At 34.6% G+C, this 22,651-nt stretch overlaps 1 protein-coding gene across 1 annotated transcript in view; it reads left to right on the forward strand.

The window, feature by feature from the left end:
* The first annotated feature begins 322 nt into the window (after positions 1–322).
* The window catches only part of LOC135694797 (DNA repair and recombination protein RAD54-like), a 30,078-nt gene continuing 7,749 nt past the window's right edge, over positions 323–22,651 (forward strand). The window contains exons 1-25 of the mRNA XM_089109723.1: positions 323–540; positions 1,554–1,667; positions 2,611–2,733; positions 3,195–3,255; positions 3,656–3,791; positions 5,245–5,264; positions 5,796–5,845; positions 6,293–6,370; positions 7,041–7,088; positions 8,119–8,134; positions 8,885–8,937; positions 9,412–9,505; positions 10,338–10,462; positions 10,890–10,971; positions 11,456–11,524; positions 13,378–13,484; positions 14,931–14,970; positions 15,988–16,020; positions 16,527–16,688; positions 17,308–17,418; positions 17,536–17,594; positions 18,343–18,407; positions 18,857–18,935; positions 20,462–20,617; positions 21,650–21,673. Coding sequence (XP_088965849.1) covers positions 538–540; positions 1,554–1,667; positions 2,611–2,733; positions 3,195–3,255; positions 3,656–3,791; positions 5,245–5,264; positions 5,796–5,845; positions 6,293–6,370; positions 7,041–7,088; positions 8,119–8,134; positions 8,885–8,937; positions 9,412–9,505; positions 10,338–10,462; positions 10,890–10,971; positions 11,456–11,524; positions 13,378–13,484; positions 14,931–14,970; positions 15,988–16,020; positions 16,527–16,688; positions 17,308–17,418; positions 17,536–17,594; positions 18,343–18,407; positions 18,857–18,935; positions 20,462–20,617; positions 21,650–21,673 — 1,908 coding nt within the window. The 5' untranslated portion in view covers positions 323–537. The remainder of the gene's footprint in view (positions 541–1,553; positions 1,668–2,610; positions 2,734–3,194; positions 3,256–3,655; positions 3,792–5,244; positions 5,265–5,795; positions 5,846–6,292; positions 6,371–7,040; positions 7,089–8,118; positions 8,135–8,884; positions 8,938–9,411; positions 9,506–10,337; positions 10,463–10,889; positions 10,972–11,455; positions 11,525–13,377; positions 13,485–14,930; positions 14,971–15,987; positions 16,021–16,526; positions 16,689–17,307; positions 17,419–17,535; positions 17,595–18,342; positions 18,408–18,856; positions 18,936–20,461; positions 20,618–21,649; positions 21,674–22,651) is intronic.

Raw genomic sequence — 22,651 nt, forward strand, 5'->3', positions numbered from 1 at the left:
AGAAACACAAATACAAACAAAACCTTAATCGATATTGATTTGTTTGATGAAACAAATAAATTCTGAAAATAGGTAGCCTGCGTATTTCCTCTTCAATATCTGCACGCGGGCAAGAGAATAGGTCTTTCTTAGGACACTTATACTTCACGCAGTCCTTAAAAAGAGATACTGAACGAAGAATCACTGTTCATGCTTGAGGTTTTAAAAATTTCTAAGTTTTATAAGCCCAGAAGATCTCAAAGCAGACTCGACAGTATCGAATCATTCTAGTGTTCTTTTATCCCTGCCACATATGCCACAACCGTTAATTTTTCAGTTTAGTTTTACATGAAGTATCCGGGCATTTCTTCACACCAATCGAAAAAGCGCGGTAAATATATGGCCTACTTCAAAGCAGTCATTCGGTAATTGCACCCGAATGCATGGCATCAGGATATTTTCAACGGCTTAATTCAAAACCTGTTGAACTCATGGAACCTGCTGGCCGATATCTTACTTAAAAATCCTGCACTTGAAGCAAAAAACTGCGGATCGAGAATGGTGAGGCTTGTCTTGTGAAGTGACTTGTGCTTTTTATTGTTGTTCTTACTTTCACGATAAAAAACAAAGTAATATTCAAAAACGTATAAATTCCATTTTCATAGGGATCGTTCTTATTATGATTTCATTGTTTACTCTCTCCCTATCAACTTAAAATCTGTTAGGAGAAAGTCAATCTGATTGTTCATAAAACTGAATCCCATACTGACTGGGATGGGAAAAATTGGCAGGCAGGTCCCAGGCAAAGTTTCCAACCTTATTGGTAAGGAACAAAGTTGAATAGCCTGCAAGAAGACCTTGGAAGACAATATGGAAGAGGCCACCATGATATAAACATTCCTGTGAAACTGATCTTTCCGATTGTGTATCTAGAATTTGTAATCATTAGCAACCTTGCCCTTGAAAGCAAGATCAAATTTTTCTAGATTTTTTTCATGATTAGTCTTATACTTTCATCCCACTTGATAATGATATTTTGATAAGAATGGTAAGAATATCCACGATGATATACGCTACGTTAATGATGATACCAAGGTCAATGATGCTGCATGGTAATTTCTCAACAATGGGTGGTAATTTCTATGAGCAATTGAATTTTTTTTCAACCCAGATATCTTAAATGATTGCAAAAAGATTCTATAATTACTTCTAGGAAAATTTATTAACTAGTTAAATCTAACATCTTTAATGAAGGACAAGAACTGTTACTCCGTCAATTGCGTTGGTTTCTGTTCAGTTTTTAACACAGAATGTCTCCTTAAAAGCAGCACCGTATAGTTCTTGACAACAGGAATGAGAAACGGCTGATAAAAAAGCAGTTCACATTGCACACCATCGCACAAGCAAAGTAATCAAGATGTGCAAAATGCCACACATTGCCTATTTTCATATTATAAAAACTGTTATATATGTGCTTTACTTGCTTCGTTTATCAATGCAGCTACATTTATCAGCTCTAGAATATCCTTTGCATGTTATCGTTGTTAGTTTAAAGGATTAATCTGATTTCACAGAGAAGGAGCTCTGCACCAAGTTTTTTTGGAAAGAGGAAGCAGGAGAGTGAAAATGAAGATTGTCAGGATAAGAAAAGATCTAGTTTAAAAGCTCACGACTCATCTCATGGCATGGTATGTCAAAGTTTGAATCATTTTGTTAAGTTTTACCTAAAATAAATTTTCTTGAACTTATTTAGAGATAATGACACTTTGGAACGTAGAACAGAACAATTCTAAGTTGGAACTCTTTGTTTAAAATGTTTAGTTGTTATCCTTCCTGAGGATACTTGAAATTTTATATATGTCAAGGTGTTGAATAAGGGTAATTATGTATCTAGTTTTAGCAGTTAGGTAATATAATTTTGTCTTTGATGTCCACATTTAGTTTGGCGTGAAGATATATTTTCAATGAATAATTTATTATTAATGTACAATTATGCTCCATGAAAACTAGAGCTAAACATGAAAAACATAGTAGGAATAATGAGTTAACACATTTTTGTCTAGAATTTTTACCCTCATTTAAAGGCACTGAGTCGTGATAAAATGGATTGGGTATAACCTAAGTGCCAAAATCTGCTGAGTCATGATTTTCATGACTGCAATGCTATTGGTTGACCTGGAACTGGTCACATGAACTCACCTCAAATTGATTGACAATAAAATTTCCATCAATAGCAAGTTGTCAACAACGGATGCAAATATCACATGAAACAGCAGCGATCAAGCCGAAACCAAATGACCCCCTATAGAGAAGTTCTATTTACCATGACTCAATGCCTTTAAATTGAACTAGTTATGAAAGCCTAAAGATGGGATTCACCTTAATGTCATTTTCCTCAATTTTCATTCTTTGTTGACTTTTTACCTATAAACACTCAACAGAGGATTTTGTTAGAGCATTGAATTTTCGTTATGCCTACTGAACCAATCTTTCTTGAAAAAAATTTTTATGCCAAATTATTTTCCAGTTTTTCAATGCAGAATCCATGCTTATCTGCAGCCATTTTTTGGATTTTCAAGTATTCTTAGGTTTCCATCATTTTTGCTAATAATTAACTATGTTCCATTACAGATTAATAAAAAGGCAGTGCACAACAGTTCTCTCTATATATCAGTTTATCGCAAACCACTAACATCCATTAACACACCTATAAAGAAATCAGATGCTACAGAGACCACAGAAATTTCCAGTCATGTAAGTTGTTCAGTGTATGAATATTCACGAGTTATTTTTGAAAATTTGAAATAACAAAGATGTGAGTTTTTAGCTAAGATAGCTTTATTTCATCTGAGCAACCTCATGATGATATCATATGTTATATCATAAGAAAGGTCACAACAATTTTTTTGTGAAAGATTAGAAAATATGCAAAGTTTGGAAAATAACCAGTGGAGCAAGCATCATATTCATCTTCAATATATTTGATTTTAAATCATACCTTTCTTTTACAATGATCAAGGATAGACAATTAACGACAAACAATTATTTTGTATTTTTACTCTTTGGAAAACAATGTTAGTATACATTAGGAGTGACTTGAAATTACACAAGTTGGGAAAGGATGTCCTTTTTTAAGATAATGCCCACTATGTTGAAGGGGTCATTAACATCTGTTTTTGCATCATTGTTTTCATCTTAAGCAATTTTGCTTTCAGGAGACACTCATTAGAAGTATTTTATCAAAGCCTTTCAAAGTTCCGATGGCTAGCTATCAAGGTATAATTTTGTGAGTTTTGCTTGTTTTAAGACTGTTTTAATTGTTATTCGTAAGTTCCCCCTTAATGTTGGAAGAAAGCTTGAAAGAAAGTTTAGCCTACCAAAAACGAAACAAGAAAAAAGTATGTTTTAGAAGGTTTTAGACAAGAAGGCTTGACAAAAAGGTTTTAGAATGTCTTGAGTATTTTCCCTTTTATAAAACCCTTTTTAATTTTTGTAATTTTTCTAATTTTAATTTAATTTTAATTTTAATTTTGGTGATTTTGAGAAAAAGGTTAATTCTTTTGGGAAGGTTTGAAATATCCAATTTTACTGAATATTTGGAGAACACCTTTTTGATATGATCGTTTGATAAAGTAAGATATAAATGGTTTAATTTTTTAATCCTTCACTTTTGAAGGATCTGGTTTGTCAAAAAGTCTAGGAATGCGAAGAAAAGTTTTGAAATGCTGCTTGCATGACCCATTTGCTGATGGAGCTCTTGTTCTTTACATCCCACCTGAAATTTCTGCCCATGATCAAATAAATATCTCAGAGTAAGTGATGTTGTTTCTTCTTGCAGTTAGTAAAGTATCTGTTCAAGTAGCATGCTTTGAGGAAGGAAGGGTGTAGCTTAGTCTAAACCAATCATGACACACATAGCTTGGTCTAAGCCAATAAAATCGCAGAGCAACGGTGTTCATGTCTGCATTTCATCATTTGCTTTAATGATGGTGCATTTAACTGAATCTGTAAGGGAACACTACCTTTAAGTGCAGACAATGAGAGGTTGAAAAACCTGCCAACAGAAAGGTGAATCATAGAAAATATCCACTAGTCTCTATCAATTTTTCGCACCCAAAAAACACGTCTAAGGTAGGGTAGTTTGAACAATTCCAATACAAAAACTGAAATAGAGTCTAAACAGGGGCGATGGAGTCAATGGTTTAATTTAAGCCCTAAAAATCTTATTACAGACAATATTAGTCAGACAATGGTAATGCTTGAAAAGCTGATAGTATAACTTCATCTTCTTCTTTGTCTACCCAAATGTCTTTGATCCATGCTTTCTTGTCTGTCCCGTCAGTATCAAGGCCTTCAAAGTGATTTCCTGTCTTTTTATCTTTTGTGACATCTTCCTTTTATCGCTTTATGTTAAACGTTTAATTTATGCTGTTTCAAGGTTATTTTTTTGAAATGGGAAAAGAGTTCAGAACTACTACCTCTATTGCACCTATGCTTTTATCAGTTGCTGAAGTAATATTGAATGCTTGTTTACTCGAAAAAAGACCAAAAATTTTTCCCTGTAGAGAGATACCCTCGAGGGCTGAGCGAGACATCATATATGCAACATATTTTTGACCCGTTGTACAATGTCTTGTTTAATTCAACCACAGCACCTTTTGTACTAAGAATATTTACAAAACAGCTTCGTTAACCTAAAAGAAAAAAAATAGAAATATTACCAAAAAAAATTTTGCAAATGCTATAAAGTGTTTTAAAGTGTAAACATTACTTTGTCTAGTGTAAATGGATAGTTATTTGCTTTAGCAAAATTGGAAATGCAACTTCAAGGATACTTTTCAAATTTCCAAATCTCTGCGTTAATTTCTGAAATGAATAAATGCTAATGAATTAATTGTTCTTCTGATTTCTTACAAGCTCTTATAGAAGCGAAAAACCCTTAGTTTTTGCCCTTATAAGATTTTTAAACTTAGGTTAAGTATTTGTCAGAGATTCAAGAATTTTGATATCAACTGTCAGCTGCGTTTCTTAACTGAATCGTGCAATTTTAAGCACACCATTTTGAAAAAATTTAGCATTTGAGCAAACATTTATTCATTGGGTCCGATTATGTTTGCTTTATGCAAATTTTTTCCCCTTTTAAAGACTAAAATTCAAGAATATTTTATATTTGCCCATTTCTCATCAAGTCAAAGCTCCAATTTTTGATTAAGCATTGTACCAATTTATTTAGTAATATAATTTGTTCTCCTTTTTACTCCACAGAGACCAAAAACTAGTTCATGGTGAGTCGAACATGTTTCTATTGTTTTCAATGAAAGCAGTCAGATGAATAGAGCAATTGTCACTGTTTCACTTTGTCGGCGATTTGTTAGCCACGTAACACTTTTCTCCATCAGGGAGTGGGTCGCAAGCAAGTGTTAACAGTATCAGGGCTTAAGGGCCTGGATCCTAGATAACGTTTAAAGGTTTAATAATGTGACGAGATGAGCTATTGAAATCATCTTTGTTGGTTAGCAGGACAACTGTGCTCTTTAGTAAGCAGTTTTCAGCGTCAAGTTTTTCTGTTCATTCTATTTAAATTTTGTAGAAGCCGTTTTCTTTGCCGCACCAAGAAGATTTTGTACAAATGAAGTCAATAAATAAATTTTTTAGACTTTTGAGAAGTACACAAAATAATGTCACTGAATTATTGTTGCCATAGCTAAACGATTTCGCTGTACCAAAATAGATCTTTTTAAATGGTTTTTTAGTAAATACCTATTTCGCTTACCGCTTGTCGTCTGTGTAAGAGAATTTTCCGTTTTTATTCGTAGTTGTGGTGGACCCTGTTTTGTCAAATGTGCTTAGGCCACATCAACGCGAGGTTTGCAATCTTTTATGGCGTTTGAAAAGCGTTTAAATACTGTTATGGATCTGTCAATACATTCCAAGCAAAATTTAACAAGGAATATTCTACGCAAGAAAATGACAATATGCATTTTAGCTTATATCTTTGCTCAACACAGTCAGCGTTCAATTACGAAATGTTCAAGGGAGAACAAAATCTGATCGAATTATCGAATGTTCGTCTAAGATGGCCTCAACAGAGTTGGCAATGAAACGAAATTTCAATGGTACGAAACAAGCTAAACTTGAAAATAAATGCAGTCGAATTATAGGGTTATCCAGTCGATTTAAGAAAAGCAGCACATATAGGATGAGAAGACCTTCTGGTCTAAATAATTTTTTGGTTAGTAATATTGAAGATAGTATCACTTTGTTTCGAAATTCAACATAGCCTGTAATTTATTCCATTATTGTCCCTTTCTAGGGTGTTAAATTCATGTACGACTGTGTGACGGGAACACGAATTTCAGATAACTTTGGTTGCATAATGGCGGATGAAATGGTAGGTACCTTGTAAGTTATGTTGTTTTTTGTGGAAAGTTTTGACAAGGATATTGACAGTTGATAAACAGGTAATTTTTCAGCATCGCTTCAACTTCCTGTAAAGGGCCATTCTGACAAACAGTGCTCTTATTAATAATGCAGAGAGAAGTTCCAGTTAGTATCAACCTATTATCGAAGACAATAAATTGTACGAAATAGATTGATTTGTATTGCTAACCTAACCTTTAGTGAACATAACTTTTAACAGTTATTATGGGAAGTTATTCCCCAACTTAATTTTTAATAGAAAGTGCATCCATGTAAAATTTGATTGCAAATTTCATAATTCGAACTGAAATAGTGTTTTCCTGCCTCTCATAAGTGTAATTTGTAATTCTCTTTCCTCCTTTGCAAAACCCAAACAAACGTTGCTTCTCAATTGGCTATATCCTCTAAGATTCTCTGATCATTATTATTTCCATTGTTATTCTGACGTTTAGTACTCTAAATTGTGTCCGACAAAAAGTAAAATGTGTTTTAAATTGCTTGCTTTTCCAAGCCAATTTGTCGAAGCTTTGTACCGCCAAAAATTGTTTGCATTTCATGTGATATTTGTCCCATTCATCTCGTTATGTCGCCTTATGTAGGTAAAAAGACTGCTTTTGAATGTCACTCTAATTCTATTCTAGGGTCTTGGCAAGACACTGCAATGTATAACCCTCCTATACACTCTTTTGGTAAGTGATTTTGTGATATGACCCTTTAAACATTATACTCCGTGGAAAACATTAAAAGTGTATGTGGAAAATTATTTCTTGCCAAGGCTGCTTATATATGTTTTGGTATCCAAAATTTACATCGTAGAATTGTCTTGTCTTGTCTTGTCTTGTCTTGTCTTGTCTTGTCTTGTCTTGTCTTGTCTTGTCTTGTCTTGTCTTGTCTTGTCTTGTCTTGCCTTGCCTTGTCTTGCCTTGTCTTTGTCTTGCCTTGTCTTGTCTTGCCTTGCCTTGCCTTGCCTTGCCTTGCCTTGTCTTGTCTTGTCTTGTCTTGTCTTTGTCTTTGTCTTGTCTTGTCTTGTCTTGTCTTGTCTTGTCTTGTCTTGTCTTGTCTTGTCTTGTCTTGTCTTGTCTTGTCTTGTCTTGTCTTGTCTTGTCTTGTCTTGTAATCGGCGGCTCTAGACACCGAGCCATCCTCGTAGGATTGGGCATAGGATAAAGGGGCAAAAGCAGCCCTACAAACCGCCCCCCCCCCAACACACACATATTTTACTGGAAAACAGTGACTATTTACATATCGGAATTGAAACTTCCTTAAAAGACACAATCTGTGAAAGTGGCCAATGTTGCTGCACTGAGATTATTTTAAAGAACATTTTAAAGCCAGCTTTGTTTTTTTGTCACGAAAACATTTGAATTCACTCGATTCTGATTCTTTATACGAGAAAGTCACAGAAAGATCTGACCGCTGTGGCAAAAGCTTTTTTACCACTATTTCCTTACTCTACCGTTCCTTGAAAAGTTATATAATTTAACAGTATGCGTTGAAAGTTGAATTGAATCTTATAGATTGAGAAAACATTTGAAGTTTGATTAAAAGAGCTTTATCGTTACAAAAAAGATATTTTTACGTGTAAATAAACATTTTCATTTCTTCCGGTACTCATAACTAAGTACCAACGTTGATTTTGACATCCCAACCCCAACGTTGAAATCCCAACGTTAAATGGTTTGAATGTCAAATTGAATTACGATTTATTTTTGTTTTCAGCGACAAAGTAAGAAAGGCAAGTGTTATTAAAATTCACGTTTTTTGTTTGACTCTACATTGGTGAATATGCGAAAGTTAACATCGAAAGGTTTTTCTCAGTGTTGAAAACTCATATAGATATTTTATTCATCAACCTTCAACACACTTAATTTTTATTTGTACTGATGTGGTTACTGAAATTTCGAGAACAGGTCAAACATTAAAAAGCTACAATCACTGCCGAATTACTTTGAACACCCAATCCTTTGAACAATGTTGAAAGTAAAGAAAAATATCAAACAAGCCACAAGAAAAAGCGTGCTCCTTAACCCCTTCCTTTTTTTATAGCAAATCAACATTGTTCCGTGGGGGAGAGGGGGATGGCTGAATTTGCCTTTGAAAACTGACGTTAGTGTTCCAAGACTTTTGGAAGCGATTGAGGGTTAAAAGGGTGGATGTGAATGCATCTTTCAACGGAAAAAGGAGAAGAACTTGAAGTTTGGGTTTCAAAAACCATAAGATATCTTGTTATTTCCTCAACCAAAAAGAATGAAATATGCTATAAAAGACAATTCTTGCCAGTTTTCATCCCTTGAAATCTTTTGAAGTGGCAGGTCTTTGTCTGTTAATTCCATTACTTTTTGCAGTTATACTTTTCTTTGACAAGTCTGTAAGATATTCTGTATTTTTTGTGTGATATTTGCAAATAATAATTTTCTCAAAACTTTAATCTGATATCGAAAAACAAAATTCGATGTAAAATAATGCTTTCCCTTTATCCATGAAGGAATTCCAGAAATATCAAAATCGATTATAGTTTGTCCAGCCAGTTTGGTCAAGGTTTGTAATAAATCTTTATATGTTTTTGAATATCCATATTCATTAGCAGCTACTTATTATGTATTCTCTACTTGGTTGTGACTTTAAGAAAAAAATTTTTTTCAGATTGTGTAGTAGAGCTAAATCAATAAAGAATGTTGGAATATTTTTTGTTTTTCAATCGATGTTATATTTTAATTAAATCTTTTGCTAATATAAAATATTACAAAAGAGAATGATAACTGTTGTTTTTACTTATTATTTTTTATTGGATTCTCAAAACGAATAAAATGAACCCGCTTGTCTTTGCAGAATACCTTAATTGTTGAAAGAACGAATTACATCGTAGGAACGCATAAACAAAAATTTCCTCCCGGAATGACCAAATCATGCAGTTTTTCATTTTAACAAAACTGTTAAGAATCTTACCCTAAAATAATCAATTTCTCTAGCCTTTCTTCCGCTTAATAACAAAGGTTTTTCCTTGTTAAACAGAATTGGTACAACGAGATAGCAAAGTGGTTGGGTCGGAGAGTTTTGGCGAACGCAATCGATTCTGGATCTAAGGATCAAATAGACCAAACACTGAGTACGTATAAGGTGTCCTTGCTTACTAATATCAATGGTTTTATGGCCTTCAACATTAAGGGATTTCTGGGTAATTCAGTAACTGTTTGGTAGCAATTTTCAAAATTTACTTGTTAAAAACTTCTCAAACCTTTCGTCAGTTATGTTCTTAGTTGTGAAAAACGAAGTATCCGTTTTGTTTAGCAGTTGGAAAAGAAATTGAACTTTCGATTGAGTAACACAAAACTCATGCATTCTAAGACTGCAAAGCATCGACGGCCTATTTCTTAATCATGTTATGCAACCAATAATTATAAGAATATTCTAATTATTACGATAACATGGTAATAAAGCTAACAACACTTTAATCGACCGACTGACATAAATTGTTGATGCAAATGATGTCATGGAGGAGAAATGGCTTGAGTCAGGAATCGTTTCTTTGTTTCGCTTTGCTTATTTGATAAAACTTGCAACAACCTTTAGATCACGAATTTCTTTCTGGCACAAGATAAACATATTTTTGATGAAATAAAGCTATTAACACCTTAAGTAAGAAAAATAAACATTTTTGAAATAAAGCTGATTACACCTTAAAAATGAAAAAAAAATTGTGTTTTGAGACGATAGAAACTAGGTTTTCAATGTTTATATTATATGTTCATGTTCTAGACAAAGAGAATGTTTTGAACAATGGTCATTTTGTAATTTTTTGAGCAATATGGCGACCGTAATATACTTAAAATTGTAATTTAAACATAGATTTGTTACGAGATGTTTTACTCTGATTATAAAGCCATGTAGATTTTGTTCCGATATACTTTCTCGTCACCTTTTTTGCCTTTCCATTTTAGAGCAATTTATGTCACAGCAAGGAACTCGTGTTCCGACTCCTGTTTTGATCATATCATACGAAACATTTCGCTTGCATGCTTCTGTGTTACACAAATCAGAAGTTGGAATGCTTATCTGTGACGAGGTTCGTTTATTTTTTTGTAGTAAAGGCTTTTTGATGTTCTAGAATGGGGTAGGAAGGGGGTCTTTGAGCTCATTTCATGAACCTTTGTTTCGCTTTGCACTAATATTCGCCAATGAAATCTTTAAGTAGCAGAATCGGCATATGTAGAATTTCAAATTTAAAAGCCTAATCTAAAACGAAGAATAAGTATTTATACCGTTCTTTTATTACTCCTTTTCGGGAATTATTCTAGTCAGTATTTTCCGTGAAATAGACATCTTTGATAACTGTATCACTTCTAATACCATATTCTACCCATTGTGGCATTTTTTAAATTTAATATCATTAAATTTTAAGCTGTAAAGAAAAACTGTACCGGCCAGGGTAATCGAGTTTGCAATAATTGTGTACTGTGCTCGTTTCTAGATAGTCTTGTTTCGCTTCATAGGCTCATCGTCTTAAAAACCTTAACAACCAAACATACGAGGCTCTCAATTTACTCAAGACAAAGAGGCGGATATTGATATCAGGTATTGATGAAATCCAATTTAATCAGCGCGTAAAAGTTGTTATTTGTAGCGAAGTTGATTATGTGTTTTTGTTCGTCTATTTGCTCCTTATCATTTTAATTTTCAGTATTATTGATAGACAATGCAAAACTTATAGGTTATGTTTATTAATTCTCTTTTTCGTTTCCTCTTGGGCTAATACTCGTTTTTCTTATTTTATCAAAATATATTGCTTCCAATAATCGGGGCAATAATACTCAAGCCTTGCCTCCAGGGACTCGTTACCTTTGAATTTTGCTCCCAGTAGATTTCTATTTATCAACCTGTAGAATTAACACTTAATTTTGGGATTTTGCCTTCTATTCCTTGTAGGTTACTTAGTTCGTGAGTTACCTCACAAACATTTTGGATTTTGCCCTCTACTCCCTGTAGAATTATGACTTAATTTTGGAATCCCAGTAGGTTTCTTTCATGAGTTATTTTAGAAACATTACTTGCCTTTTAGGAACTCCAATCCAAAACGACCTGCTTGAATACTTCAGTCTCGTCCATTTTGTCAACAGTTCCATGCTAGGTTTGTTGATTTTAATTACTGCTTGTGTTGATCTTGGTTACTCGAAATATTATTCACATATTGTGCATCATCAAGTACTGGTTAGTCACTTTTGACTTTCTTGAAAGCAAATTTATTCCATGAGTTATCTGAGATCTTAGGCAGCAGCAAACAACGCCTAGTTATTCGTTTGCTAGTTCCACGATGCAGTGGAATCCAGATTTAACAAATTCCCAGAAAAAAAGGGAATTTCCTTGTATAATGAACTGAAAATACGGCTTACATATTAGTCTAGTCTAGTGAATTCTGGGTTTTACTAACTTCCCTTATTTGTTGGGGAGACAAGCGAGCGAAAATATTCAATTGAGTGATGTGCCCTCCGTCCTGGAGTCGGAGAGCATGCGTATAAGATCTTTGTTCCGTTTGCATGCTCCTTGCCTCCAAGACGGAGGGTTGCCTCACCTATTTAAAAATTTTCTATTGCTCATCTCCCAAACAATTATAAAGTACTCCAACATTGGTCACATTGTCACTTGAGAATCTAAACAGGACATTAAGGACATTTCAGCGCCAGGAAAGAGCAAGCAAAAGGGCGAAGTGGAAATTCTTTAGGGCCATGTCATTTAGATTTAGTTCTGCGAGCACGCTAGTAGACAATATTGTTATTTCTCTGATTGTTTATAGAAGTTCTAAAAACTTTCAGAATATAATAGCAGTGTCTCTCAAATTATAATCCCTAAAATAACTTCTTTTGAAGCAGCCTCTGTAATATCTTTCTGCCAATTTTGCCTATCTGAGAAACTTTCACAGAAATTGTTTCTTCTGTTGAAAGTTGCGTCACAGCGTTATTCTATGCAGTTAAGCAGCATACTTAGTTGCTAAAACTTCTCGCGCCCTCCAACATGATACCGTGATGTGATAAACATGTTTCGGTCGTTTTTGCTTAATATTTTCGAAGTTGTCTCTTCTACATTGAGCAGATAATGTCTATATTCTACATTAAGAATCCCTTCCTACAATGTCTACGACCTGTTGTCTCTTCATGAAAATACCCTTGGTAAATAATAGAAAGGAAAACTCCTTTGGGCAGAGTGGAATTCTGAAGTGGGCAACTAGTAAAGAGACTTATATAGATCTGCTAGGTTTTTATTACTGTTCTCTTCGAGGATCCCGTAGAAGAAAACTTTAAGTTTAGTCCTGTTGAATTTTGTTGTTTTTTTTGAGGTTTTAAAAAAGAACACCGAACTGTTCAAATTTTTTGACATGCTCCGTAAATTATTTGGAACATTAGTGTTGTGAACTGAAAATATATTAATTTGATTTTGTCATGAATTTAAATAAGAAACGGCATAATATTTGGTTACATTCTTTGTTCTTCATCTAACCCTTAAAACGAGAGGCATCTATCTCAAATTTTCCTAGTTTGTTTCCTGGGCACACTTCTCTGATTCATTTGAAAGCATCTGCTGAAAAAGTGGTTTAGAAGCCTCGACCATAAGTCCTTTTCTGCAAAAACCTATGTAGAATAAGAATGCACCGTGTATTGACTATGAGATTGAAGAGAGGGATCATTTGGTTCCAATATTGAGCGAGGCGCTGATCTTTACCAATGTTGTGATCTCAACCGAGGCTCTGATCTTAACGGATGTTGTGATCTCAACCGAGGCTCTGATTTCAACCGAAACTCTGATCTCAACCGTGGCAATTATTTTACCATGACAACCATTCCTGTACTGCTATTTTGAAAGCAAACGAAGAATTCTACATGTTTTAAATGCAGAAGATCTTTCCTTTATACAGAGAAAATACCAAATTTTGGTTGCTCTATATCTGTATCTTCCTAAATCAGTAGTATCTCGTTTTTTTATTCTCAGGTGAAGTATCCGAATTCAAGAGGAAATATGAAAACCCAATTCTGAAAGGAAGGGACTCTGATGCCACTGACGATCAGAAGAAAAAAGGAGAAGAGAAACTTGCTGAGGTAGTTATAAAGTTTTCTATTTTGCTATGGTTTGAAGTCGATGGACTTAAAGGCTACTTTTAAAATGACATAATGGTTTTTTTCAATCACAGTAAGAATAGGAGTAACTCAATAACTCGAAACTTTTATAGCCTAGGCCGGATTCAGAATTTATCATAACAATAATAAAAGTAACGAATGTGTATACCGGAAGCTGTCATAATTGAAGTGTTTTTAGAACGGCCCTGTAAAAAATAAACGGACGATACGACATAAATTAGAAGTCAAACATCATTTTAAATTTTTTAAATGTACAGTGATCTGTATAATAGAGATAGAATCCGTATAAAAGTTATTATAAAAATGTGGACACCTGTCTTGTGTATATGTTTAAATTTTGCCATTCAGAGACTGCATGTAACAAAAATCGTGGTTTACCCCAGTTAGTGAGAATCTGTGGCAAATACAAATCCTGCTGGCATTTTGTTTTATCTTTTTAGTAAGCTTTGAAAGATTGCAGCAACATGTTTCTTTCGTTTTTAAAAAAACAAATTATTAAAAGTAATATATTATATGTTAAAAAATATTATATTTTCATTGGCTTCTGTGATAATTAATTCTTTATGCCGAATGTTAGTGAATCAATAATGATCAATAATTATGATGATAATAACCATGATAACTTCGAAGGGACGATGAAAATTGTTCAATTAAACGAAATCCTGAGTTATAAGGAGTTTGAGATAACGAGTTTTTTATTAGCAAGAATCGCGATAATTTAAGGAGAGTGCAAAAACAGCCGGAATTAATGAGTTACAGGGGGGCTAGTAGTTACTGGAATTATACCATATTAACAGTCATCTTTACGGTTATGCTTTTGATGATCTGTGTATGAATTTCAATTAAACTTGAAGTTACTTTGTAGAAATGATTTTTAGTAAATACGCGAAATGTATACGTTTGAAAAAGTCATCGGACGTGAAAGTAAACCAAAAAGTCACCAATCTTTTATCAGATTAAAAGTGAATTTGTTTTGGAGTTATCTACGTCAAGCAACAGTCAATAAAACACGATTTGTTGATGGATTATTAAATGTCATTAGCACGATGGCCTATTCCAGCAAAAAGTGGCGTTTCGGGCAACATTTAACAATTAGCATGCCAAATCCAGTCCAACAGAAGTTCTCCAGTAGCCTCTGGAACTAGCAAAATGCTACGGATCTCACCCCACTTTCGTGTTAGCTCAACCCGTCCTCGCCAACGCTGACTCACTAGGTTACAAAACATCTTAGATTCGGTCCCAGTTGAAAACTGGCTCCTTGTCGTCGAATCAAACTGTTTTTGTTGTATTTTTCTTTATTCATACTACTGGTAAGGTTTACGGTTCAACTTTGCACTACAACTTTGCAGTGTCATGTGCTTTTAAAGAGAAACAAGTATTGATCAAATATATCAACTTCTATTGCAGCTGCTCTCAATCGTTAGTCGGTGTATAATTCGACGAACATGTAAGTTGAATCACTTCTAACTTTTTTAGTTTTAAGATAAATTATAGAAACTCATATATATCAAGTCGTCACCAACATCATACCACTCCTGTTACCACTGCTAGTGGCTTACAAAACCTTTCAAAATAAGCGAAACAATTCTGCAAAGTTTCTTTTACTTTTAACAGTATTTTGAACAAATTTACTAAGCAGATATGCTACCTTTATCAAGGCTGTCTTTTTTCTTTGATACCGTTCACAAATCTGTTTGAGTATTAACAAATTTTATTTCCCCTCTTTTTGCGATACTAAGAGACGCACTTTTCTCAGCGCCCGTCACACTTCAAAAACAGCAAAACGTGTTATCTTGAATGAAAAACATTATGACAGATTGTGAAAAGCAGTTTCATTGTCAGTGGAAAACTATAAGCTTATTGGAAAACCATCCGGTGTAGTTATATGCCAAAAATGGAAGAGGAAGTCTGTAAAATACTGTGAAATACGTAGACTTTTTCTTTCTTGATCGGTAACGTGATCGCCGAAAAGGGTGGCATTTTCTTTATAATGCACATTTTCTACATGGTATGGAACTGTAGGGTTACTGGCCATTTTCGGTATATTTCATCGTTAATATGTGGTAGAAACGAAAGGCATAGTTTAATAATAATTGAAGAAAGATCGGCGCTCCTTTTTCGTCGACATTATACACGAGGGTCTTGTCTTTTCGTTTTCATCTCTGGCGCTGTAAAATTTTGACGTCTTGATAATGTTTAGAGTTTTCTTTTGTCGTTCCGCGAGGTTTTGCACTACTTGAATTTTAATTTCAGATTTCCTTGAGTGCCCTTCTGAATTGTTTGATGCATAATTTTTTATCAAAATTTTTTTATATTTATTGCAGTTGCTGTTGATATTTAATTTTATGCACTGCTATAAATCAGATTTATTTCCCAAGCTTTATTTTCTAAAAATGTCTTTAAAACTTTTTAATTTTCACCACCGAATATTGTTTGCTTTATTTTCTCTTTTTCCTTTCTTCAGCCGCAATTTTGTCAAAATATTTACCCGTGAAAGGTCAGTTTTGTTTCTTTCAATATTATTCCTTTATATGGTAACCTCCTATAGGCCCCTATGCAAAACAGATTGTATGGCATTGGCTCAATATTCCTATTATCTTATTGTCTTTGAATTTTTTCTTTGAAATCTGTTATTTTAAAAGGAATTTAATATGTTGTCATAAAACAACTTTATGATATATTTGTTAAAGTCCAAAAGTTTCAAATTATAATTCGTTTTGAACAGTATTAAAAAGATGATTATACCCTTCTTTATTTAATGTACTCAAACAGTTTGCTGAAAGTTGTAGCTCAGATTTGCTAACAGTTAAGTAATATTGGCTAAAGACGAAGCACTTGGAGTACATGCGTAAGTAACGCAAATCAAGTTTCAGGTTGAAGTTGAACGAATTACGAAGAATTTGAGGTTTAGGAAAACAGAAACTTTCAAGAAGCTTAATGCCAACTGCCTATGATTGCAATTAAAGTTTTGCATGATATGATCTCTTCTTCTTTATATTCCAGTCGAACAAGTTGTCTGCTGTAAACTGACTCCTCTGCAAGTTGCTATGTACAAAGCATTCTTAAATTCAAAAGCTTTAAAACTGCAAATGGCAGCCAATCAATCATCAAAGATGTCTGCGTCATCGCTGGCTTTTATAACCCAGATTAAGAAACTTTGCAACCGTAAGTGTCAGCGTATCCAAGACATAATTTATTGATAGGAGAACAAGGTTTTTGGAAATTTACGGAGGGAGAATGTGCACGAGTGACGCAACCAGGGCAGGACGTCGTCGTTTGCTCTACCATCTGAGCTACCTGGTCACGTCTTCAAATCCAACCCACAGACTGGTCACCCACACCCTACGCATTTGGTTAACGAGGGGAACAGTTTGGGTAACTCTTTTGTAGCTTTGCTCTGGCCTGTACGTAACTTGGCTCTGGCCTTAAACCAAAATGATGCATCCCACATGGGGTGCTATTGTGGATGCTACCCATGGATAATGCCCCTCATAATTTAAGTGTCATATTATTTCTAATTATTTTATTCTTATGATGTTTATCATGGCTTAAGTAGATTTCAAGACTTTGATTTGAGGAGTAGATTTTGCTTTTAAATCTTTACAATGCATTGACCACATCTTTCACCAAGTTTTGTGCCCAAGAAAGGCCCAGTTTGATTTGACTGAAAGAGGGGTCCAATCACTGCACCTTAAATTAGCTACTAATGAGTCAACCGGCCTATGCAATTATACCCTATTATTTACCATGTTTAATTACTCGAGGTCTTTCTTATTCCTTTTAGATCCGGAGCTGATTTACGACAAAATGAAGCTACATGAAAATGGCCTTCACGACGTTATCGACATATTTCCAAAAGATTTTAGTTTGAAGCAGTTTCGTCCAGATATGTCCGGTATGGCCTAACTCGAAGCCTATTGCTAGTTCTAACTAATTCAACACATTCGAAATTCTTTGTATTTCTTTCTGCCCTTTTTTTAAACCTTATTTGCAAGGTCCACTTTCCTTTTAGGAAAGATGCAAGTGCTTGATTATATACTTGCAATGACAAAGGCAACGTCAACAGATAAGGTGAGTTGATGCTCCTGAAGTACCATTAGTATTATCTCGATGCAATCACTGCTTCGCTTCTTTATTTAATATCCTGGCTTTTTGCAATACTATTTGTTTCTACCTAGCTTTCGGGTGATGCTCCTCTTACTATCCTGTTAGTTCCTCTTGATGTCACTGCACTTGGCAATTCGTTCTGCTACAAGTTTAGCGAGTGATTAACTCTTTCTACACAATTGCCAATTTATTCATATCTTGGACGAGGGAAAATCGCTCTTTGAAAATCTCGCACACCTTTGGTGGTTATTCTATTGTACACTTTTTATCCCTCGTACACTTTTTGTAAGAGTGAATTGCACCTCGGTCTTGGATTTAAACTCCGACATCTAGTAATGTCCTCATTTCGCATTTGCCACTATAGAATTTTTTTTTCTCTCGATGTTCATTAACTTGGAATTTTTCAAAATTTATCAAAATTCTTAACAAAGAGGTTTGTTGATAATTAACTGACAATTATGATCTAGATATTCTAACACCTAACATGACCTAACAATTCTTTCATTTCTTTAGCGCGTTAAAACCAACTTCCTGATAATTATCAATGCACCCCGGTGGTTACCAGAATTAGAAGCAAACTTTTATCACATGTTATTTTCATTAGAGAGAAATTCGTTTTGCATAGTCTTGGTATGGACCTTGGTACATTTGCATATTTGCTAGCACTGGTCATCATCGTGATAATACATCGCCTTTCTTTCAATTTTTATAGGTTGTGCTGGTATCCAACTATACACAAACATTGGATTTGTTCGAGAAATTATGTCGTATGAGAGGGTAAGTTTTTCGTCAAAAACCTGTTTCTTGTCCTGAAAGTTAAGTTTTACAAATTCAGCTCATTGAGTATAATAGTATTTCTCATTAATCTAATTTCTTCTCTTTTTGGCACGAGAAAGGTGGATTCTCATTTTCTGTCTTACTGTGGGTCTCATTTTCTGCTTATCAAAAGCTATATTTGCTTCTGAAAATTTTCTCAAAATTATATCGAACGTGAAGTTGGATTCGATTGAATTTCACCTCTTCTTTCTCTGTTTACTTTTTACATTTAAATTTCGCAAAACTTAGACCAAAAATCTTTTTTTAGAGTGTGTCGTCAAATCTGTTTATTACAATAGATGAAGTTCAATTAAAGGTTATAATAGTTACTTACTCAGCCGACGTCATGAAGTCTCTGAAATTGTTTTTTTTCAACTTTTCAAGATTTTTTCAACTTTTTGCCATTTCAGATACGTATTTGTGCGTTTGGATGGCTCGATGTCAATTCGAAAGCGCATGAAAATAGTTGATAGGTTTAATAATCCAGCGGTAGGTGAATTGTTGTGTTTAATTGTGTGTAAGATGTGTGAATGTGGGCTCTTCGATCAATTTGTTATATTGTCCTCTTCATCTAATCATTAATCGATTACTAAATCGACCGTATCAATCAATAAATCACTAAATCAAGCACTCAACCAGTCAATAAACCAGTCAACAAACCAGTCAACAAATCAGCCAATCAACTAAACAACCAATCATTACAACCCCCCTCCCCCCAGTCGAGGAATGTTATATAAATATTAGAGTTCAAACTCACAAAAGTAACAATAGAACTTTTAACAGTAATTAAGATCGATTAATCACAAAAACGACAACGATCATCATGACATCAACGGCATCCTGGAAAAACCAGACGAGACCTATAGGGTCCTCTTAATATTCAAACATTCTTGATAAGGGCCATCAGGTCACAGGGATCATATGGCCGCAGTGTCTGGCTTTTCCGGGTTTTCCGATATCATCATCATCATCATTAATCATTAATCGTTTCCACCAACCCTTCATCATCATAATCATCATCATCATCAAGTTATTTACCGTTGGTACTTACATAGTTTTTTCAAAAACTAATTTAAACCAGTTATTTACAATAAATCTAAATAAACATATATTAATTACTAATAAAGGGAATACAAGAGTCCATTTACAAATTGCACAGAGGCAACTGGCTCCATCCCAAGTCTCAGTTTTCTTTTCAAAAGCTCCAACAGACTCTAGATTCTTTGTTTTTGTTAGAGTAGAGATAAAATAATGGTTTTTTTGGGAAGCAGTGTCCACCAAGGGTTCTCTAGAGTAGCAAAGAAACGGGAAGGATGGAAGGGTCGAAACTATCAGGGAGAGCTAGAAACCTTTTTTCAAAATGAAAAATGAGGAGAAATATTGAACAGGGATTTGGTTATTCCACATTATAGCCCTCTAAATCTTAGGGAGTTTATTCCATATTTCCTTGTATGCAACCTCTGAGAAAGTTTCCATAAAACCTGTTTGCGTACGTCATAAGATAAAGATTTTATTTGGAAATTCTCCCAGAAATATTAGGGGTTTAGGTGGTGACCTGTTTTGTAAACTTCTAATAGCAGTTTTTGTAGGTTTTTTACGTGTATTGAAACATCTTCATACCTTGATATCTTCGAAAATAGATTCAAAATCCTGCTACAAAACCCTTAGAGCACGTTTATGTACTCGATTGATGTTATTGTTGCCAGCTTTGCTACAGAATAGCCAGATCATAACAGCATTGTACAGTATATTTGCTTGATTCTCGTCAATATAGTTTGACAATCTAGAGAATGCTTTTACTTTCGTGCTTACTTTCATGCAAAGATCCCCTCCGTGTTGGCAAAAACTTAGCTTTTTATCGATAGAAACTCTAAATAATTTCACTTTGTCAATAGCATGTATGATTTGGCCATGGACATTTAAGTGAGCATACCTTTTGAAGCCAAGAATAGCTGACCCTACCTCCTTGTCTCCAATATTTACAATATGTGTATCCATTTGACTTTCTTTTAAAGAGTGAAGAATTCATTTTCATGCTGAGCAGCAAGGCGGGCGGTTGTGGATTGAACTTGATCGGTGCGAATCGATTGGTCATGTTTGATCCGGATTGGAATCCGGCCAGTGATGATCAGGCAATGGCTAGGATATGGAGAGATGGCCAAAAGAAGCAGGTAGGATTGACATTTCTTCATGGCAGAATTCCAGTATAAGTCTCTTGATAATCGCATTAAGCGTGAAACTTGAATTCGCAACTGAGAACCGTCCTGTTTTATACACAAAATCGTGGACAGCCCTGCCTATACGGCATCGAGCACTATGCCATACCGTAAATCCTCGAATTAACCCCCCCCTCAAATTACCCCCCCCCCTCGAATTACCCCCCCCCCCCTCTCGAAAAAGCCCTCCCTCGAATAAGCCCCCACCCTAGAACTACAAATTTTCAATAAGCTCCCCTCCCACGAATAAGCCCCCACTGCTACCGTAAATTCTCAAATTGGACCCCTCCATTTGATGATTTTGCCATCTGAGGTTGCTTATGGGGTTTTATTGAATTACCACAACAAATGCATACTTTTGCTAGTAATTAATTAAATGTTCATAAAGAAATTCCTACTAAAATAAGCGAGGTCTTTTAATGATGTCTTCTTAATGTCTACAATAATTTTATAAGCCCCCCTCGTATACCCCCTCGAATAATCCCCCATCCAAAAATATCAAAAATAAATAAGCCCCCAGGGCGCTAATTCGAGGATTTACGGTAAAGGCAATGCTGTGACAATATAATTGTGGGCCAATTATCTGTCTGGACCAAATATCATTGCGGACCAAATTATTTTGCGAATTGTAGATAATTTTTGATGAAATATAATTTTGGACTAAATATTTCAATGGACCAGATAATTCAATGGACCGCATATTATTTTGTACCAAGTATCACTGTGGACCAACATCTTTTTTGACCAAATATTGCTGGCTGTTTCAAACAAAACATGGTAGAGTGTATATGAGACATTCCTCAGAGAAGTAACAATCTAGGTATTTGAGCCTCCAGCAGTATTCTGACTTTAAATTGTGTCGGACAAAAGCAGCTCTTTGTTAACTTTGTTTCATGCCCATCTGCATTTTTGTGCCACCAGAAAACTATTTCACAATTTTTAATAACCAATCTTATTTGATTTCATACAAGTTCATTATTATTTCAGGTTTACATTTATCGTCTTTTATCGGTATGTACACACTTTGAAATTTTCTAAAACATTTCGAAAATCATACTTGGCAATATGGATATGAACCTCGTGTGATTTTGTTGACAGATTTGAAATCAGTTGTTTAGAATACCATTGTGATCAGGGCTAGCTGCAGTGATTGGAAGCATATTTAGCTATACTGAATATTTCACTTTCGTTGCTCTTTTTAGCCATGTATATATGTTACCGTTGCTTTTGTAAACGAGGTTAACATAGCCATGTAATTTAGCATATGGAACAGAAGAAAGCGTATTTCCTCGAAAATAGGCCGGCCTTCAAAAAAGCTTGTCTTCAATTAGATATGATGGAAACAGCCACCGAAATATCGCGTTACAAGAGAGGGAATCCAACAAAATGCAGCTGAGCTATTCGAATCTACTATACAATGAGAACAGAGTGGCAAAATGATTACGTCATAAAATTCTATTTTTAGAATTTTTCGCATTTCGACAACCTTAGCAGAAAGAAACGCATGGTGAAGTACCTATAAATGTACGAGATCAGTTAAATGTTACTGACTCCAGGGTTATTTTTTAGTGAAGATTTAAATATTGCGAACAGTCTTACTGTTATCTTGGCTTGATTCATAAGATTTAGAACCAAGACCAAGTTACAGTGGGGAGAATGTCTGTACACTTTGGCCATATCCCAGGTGATCTGTAAGAGATCAAACTGATTTTGCACATAAAGAGGTTTTTATGTTGTGCTTTGAGGTTATATGTTCAAAACCAAAAGATTCTAAAATAGAAATTTCTGACATCAAATCGTTTTCGGTTTGCCGGAACAATTTATGTAATGCTATTCGATAATACTGAGAAAAATGTGGACTCAGTCTCAGCGACTTGCAGTTGACCCGAAAATTCAAAGGTTTATATTTCACTTTTGAAAATTGATGTACGAGAAAGATTACCATAAAGAGAAATCTTGGGAATTTAGCGAAACAACATACAGTCAAAA

This window comes from Rhopilema esculentum, chromosome 8, assembly GCF_057945365.1.
Source record: "Rhopilema esculentum isolate cy_ngs chromosome 8, ASM5794536v1, whole genome shotgun sequence".
NCBI lineage: Eukaryota > Metazoa > Cnidaria > Scyphozoa > Rhizostomeae > Rhizostomatidae > Rhopilema > Rhopilema esculentum.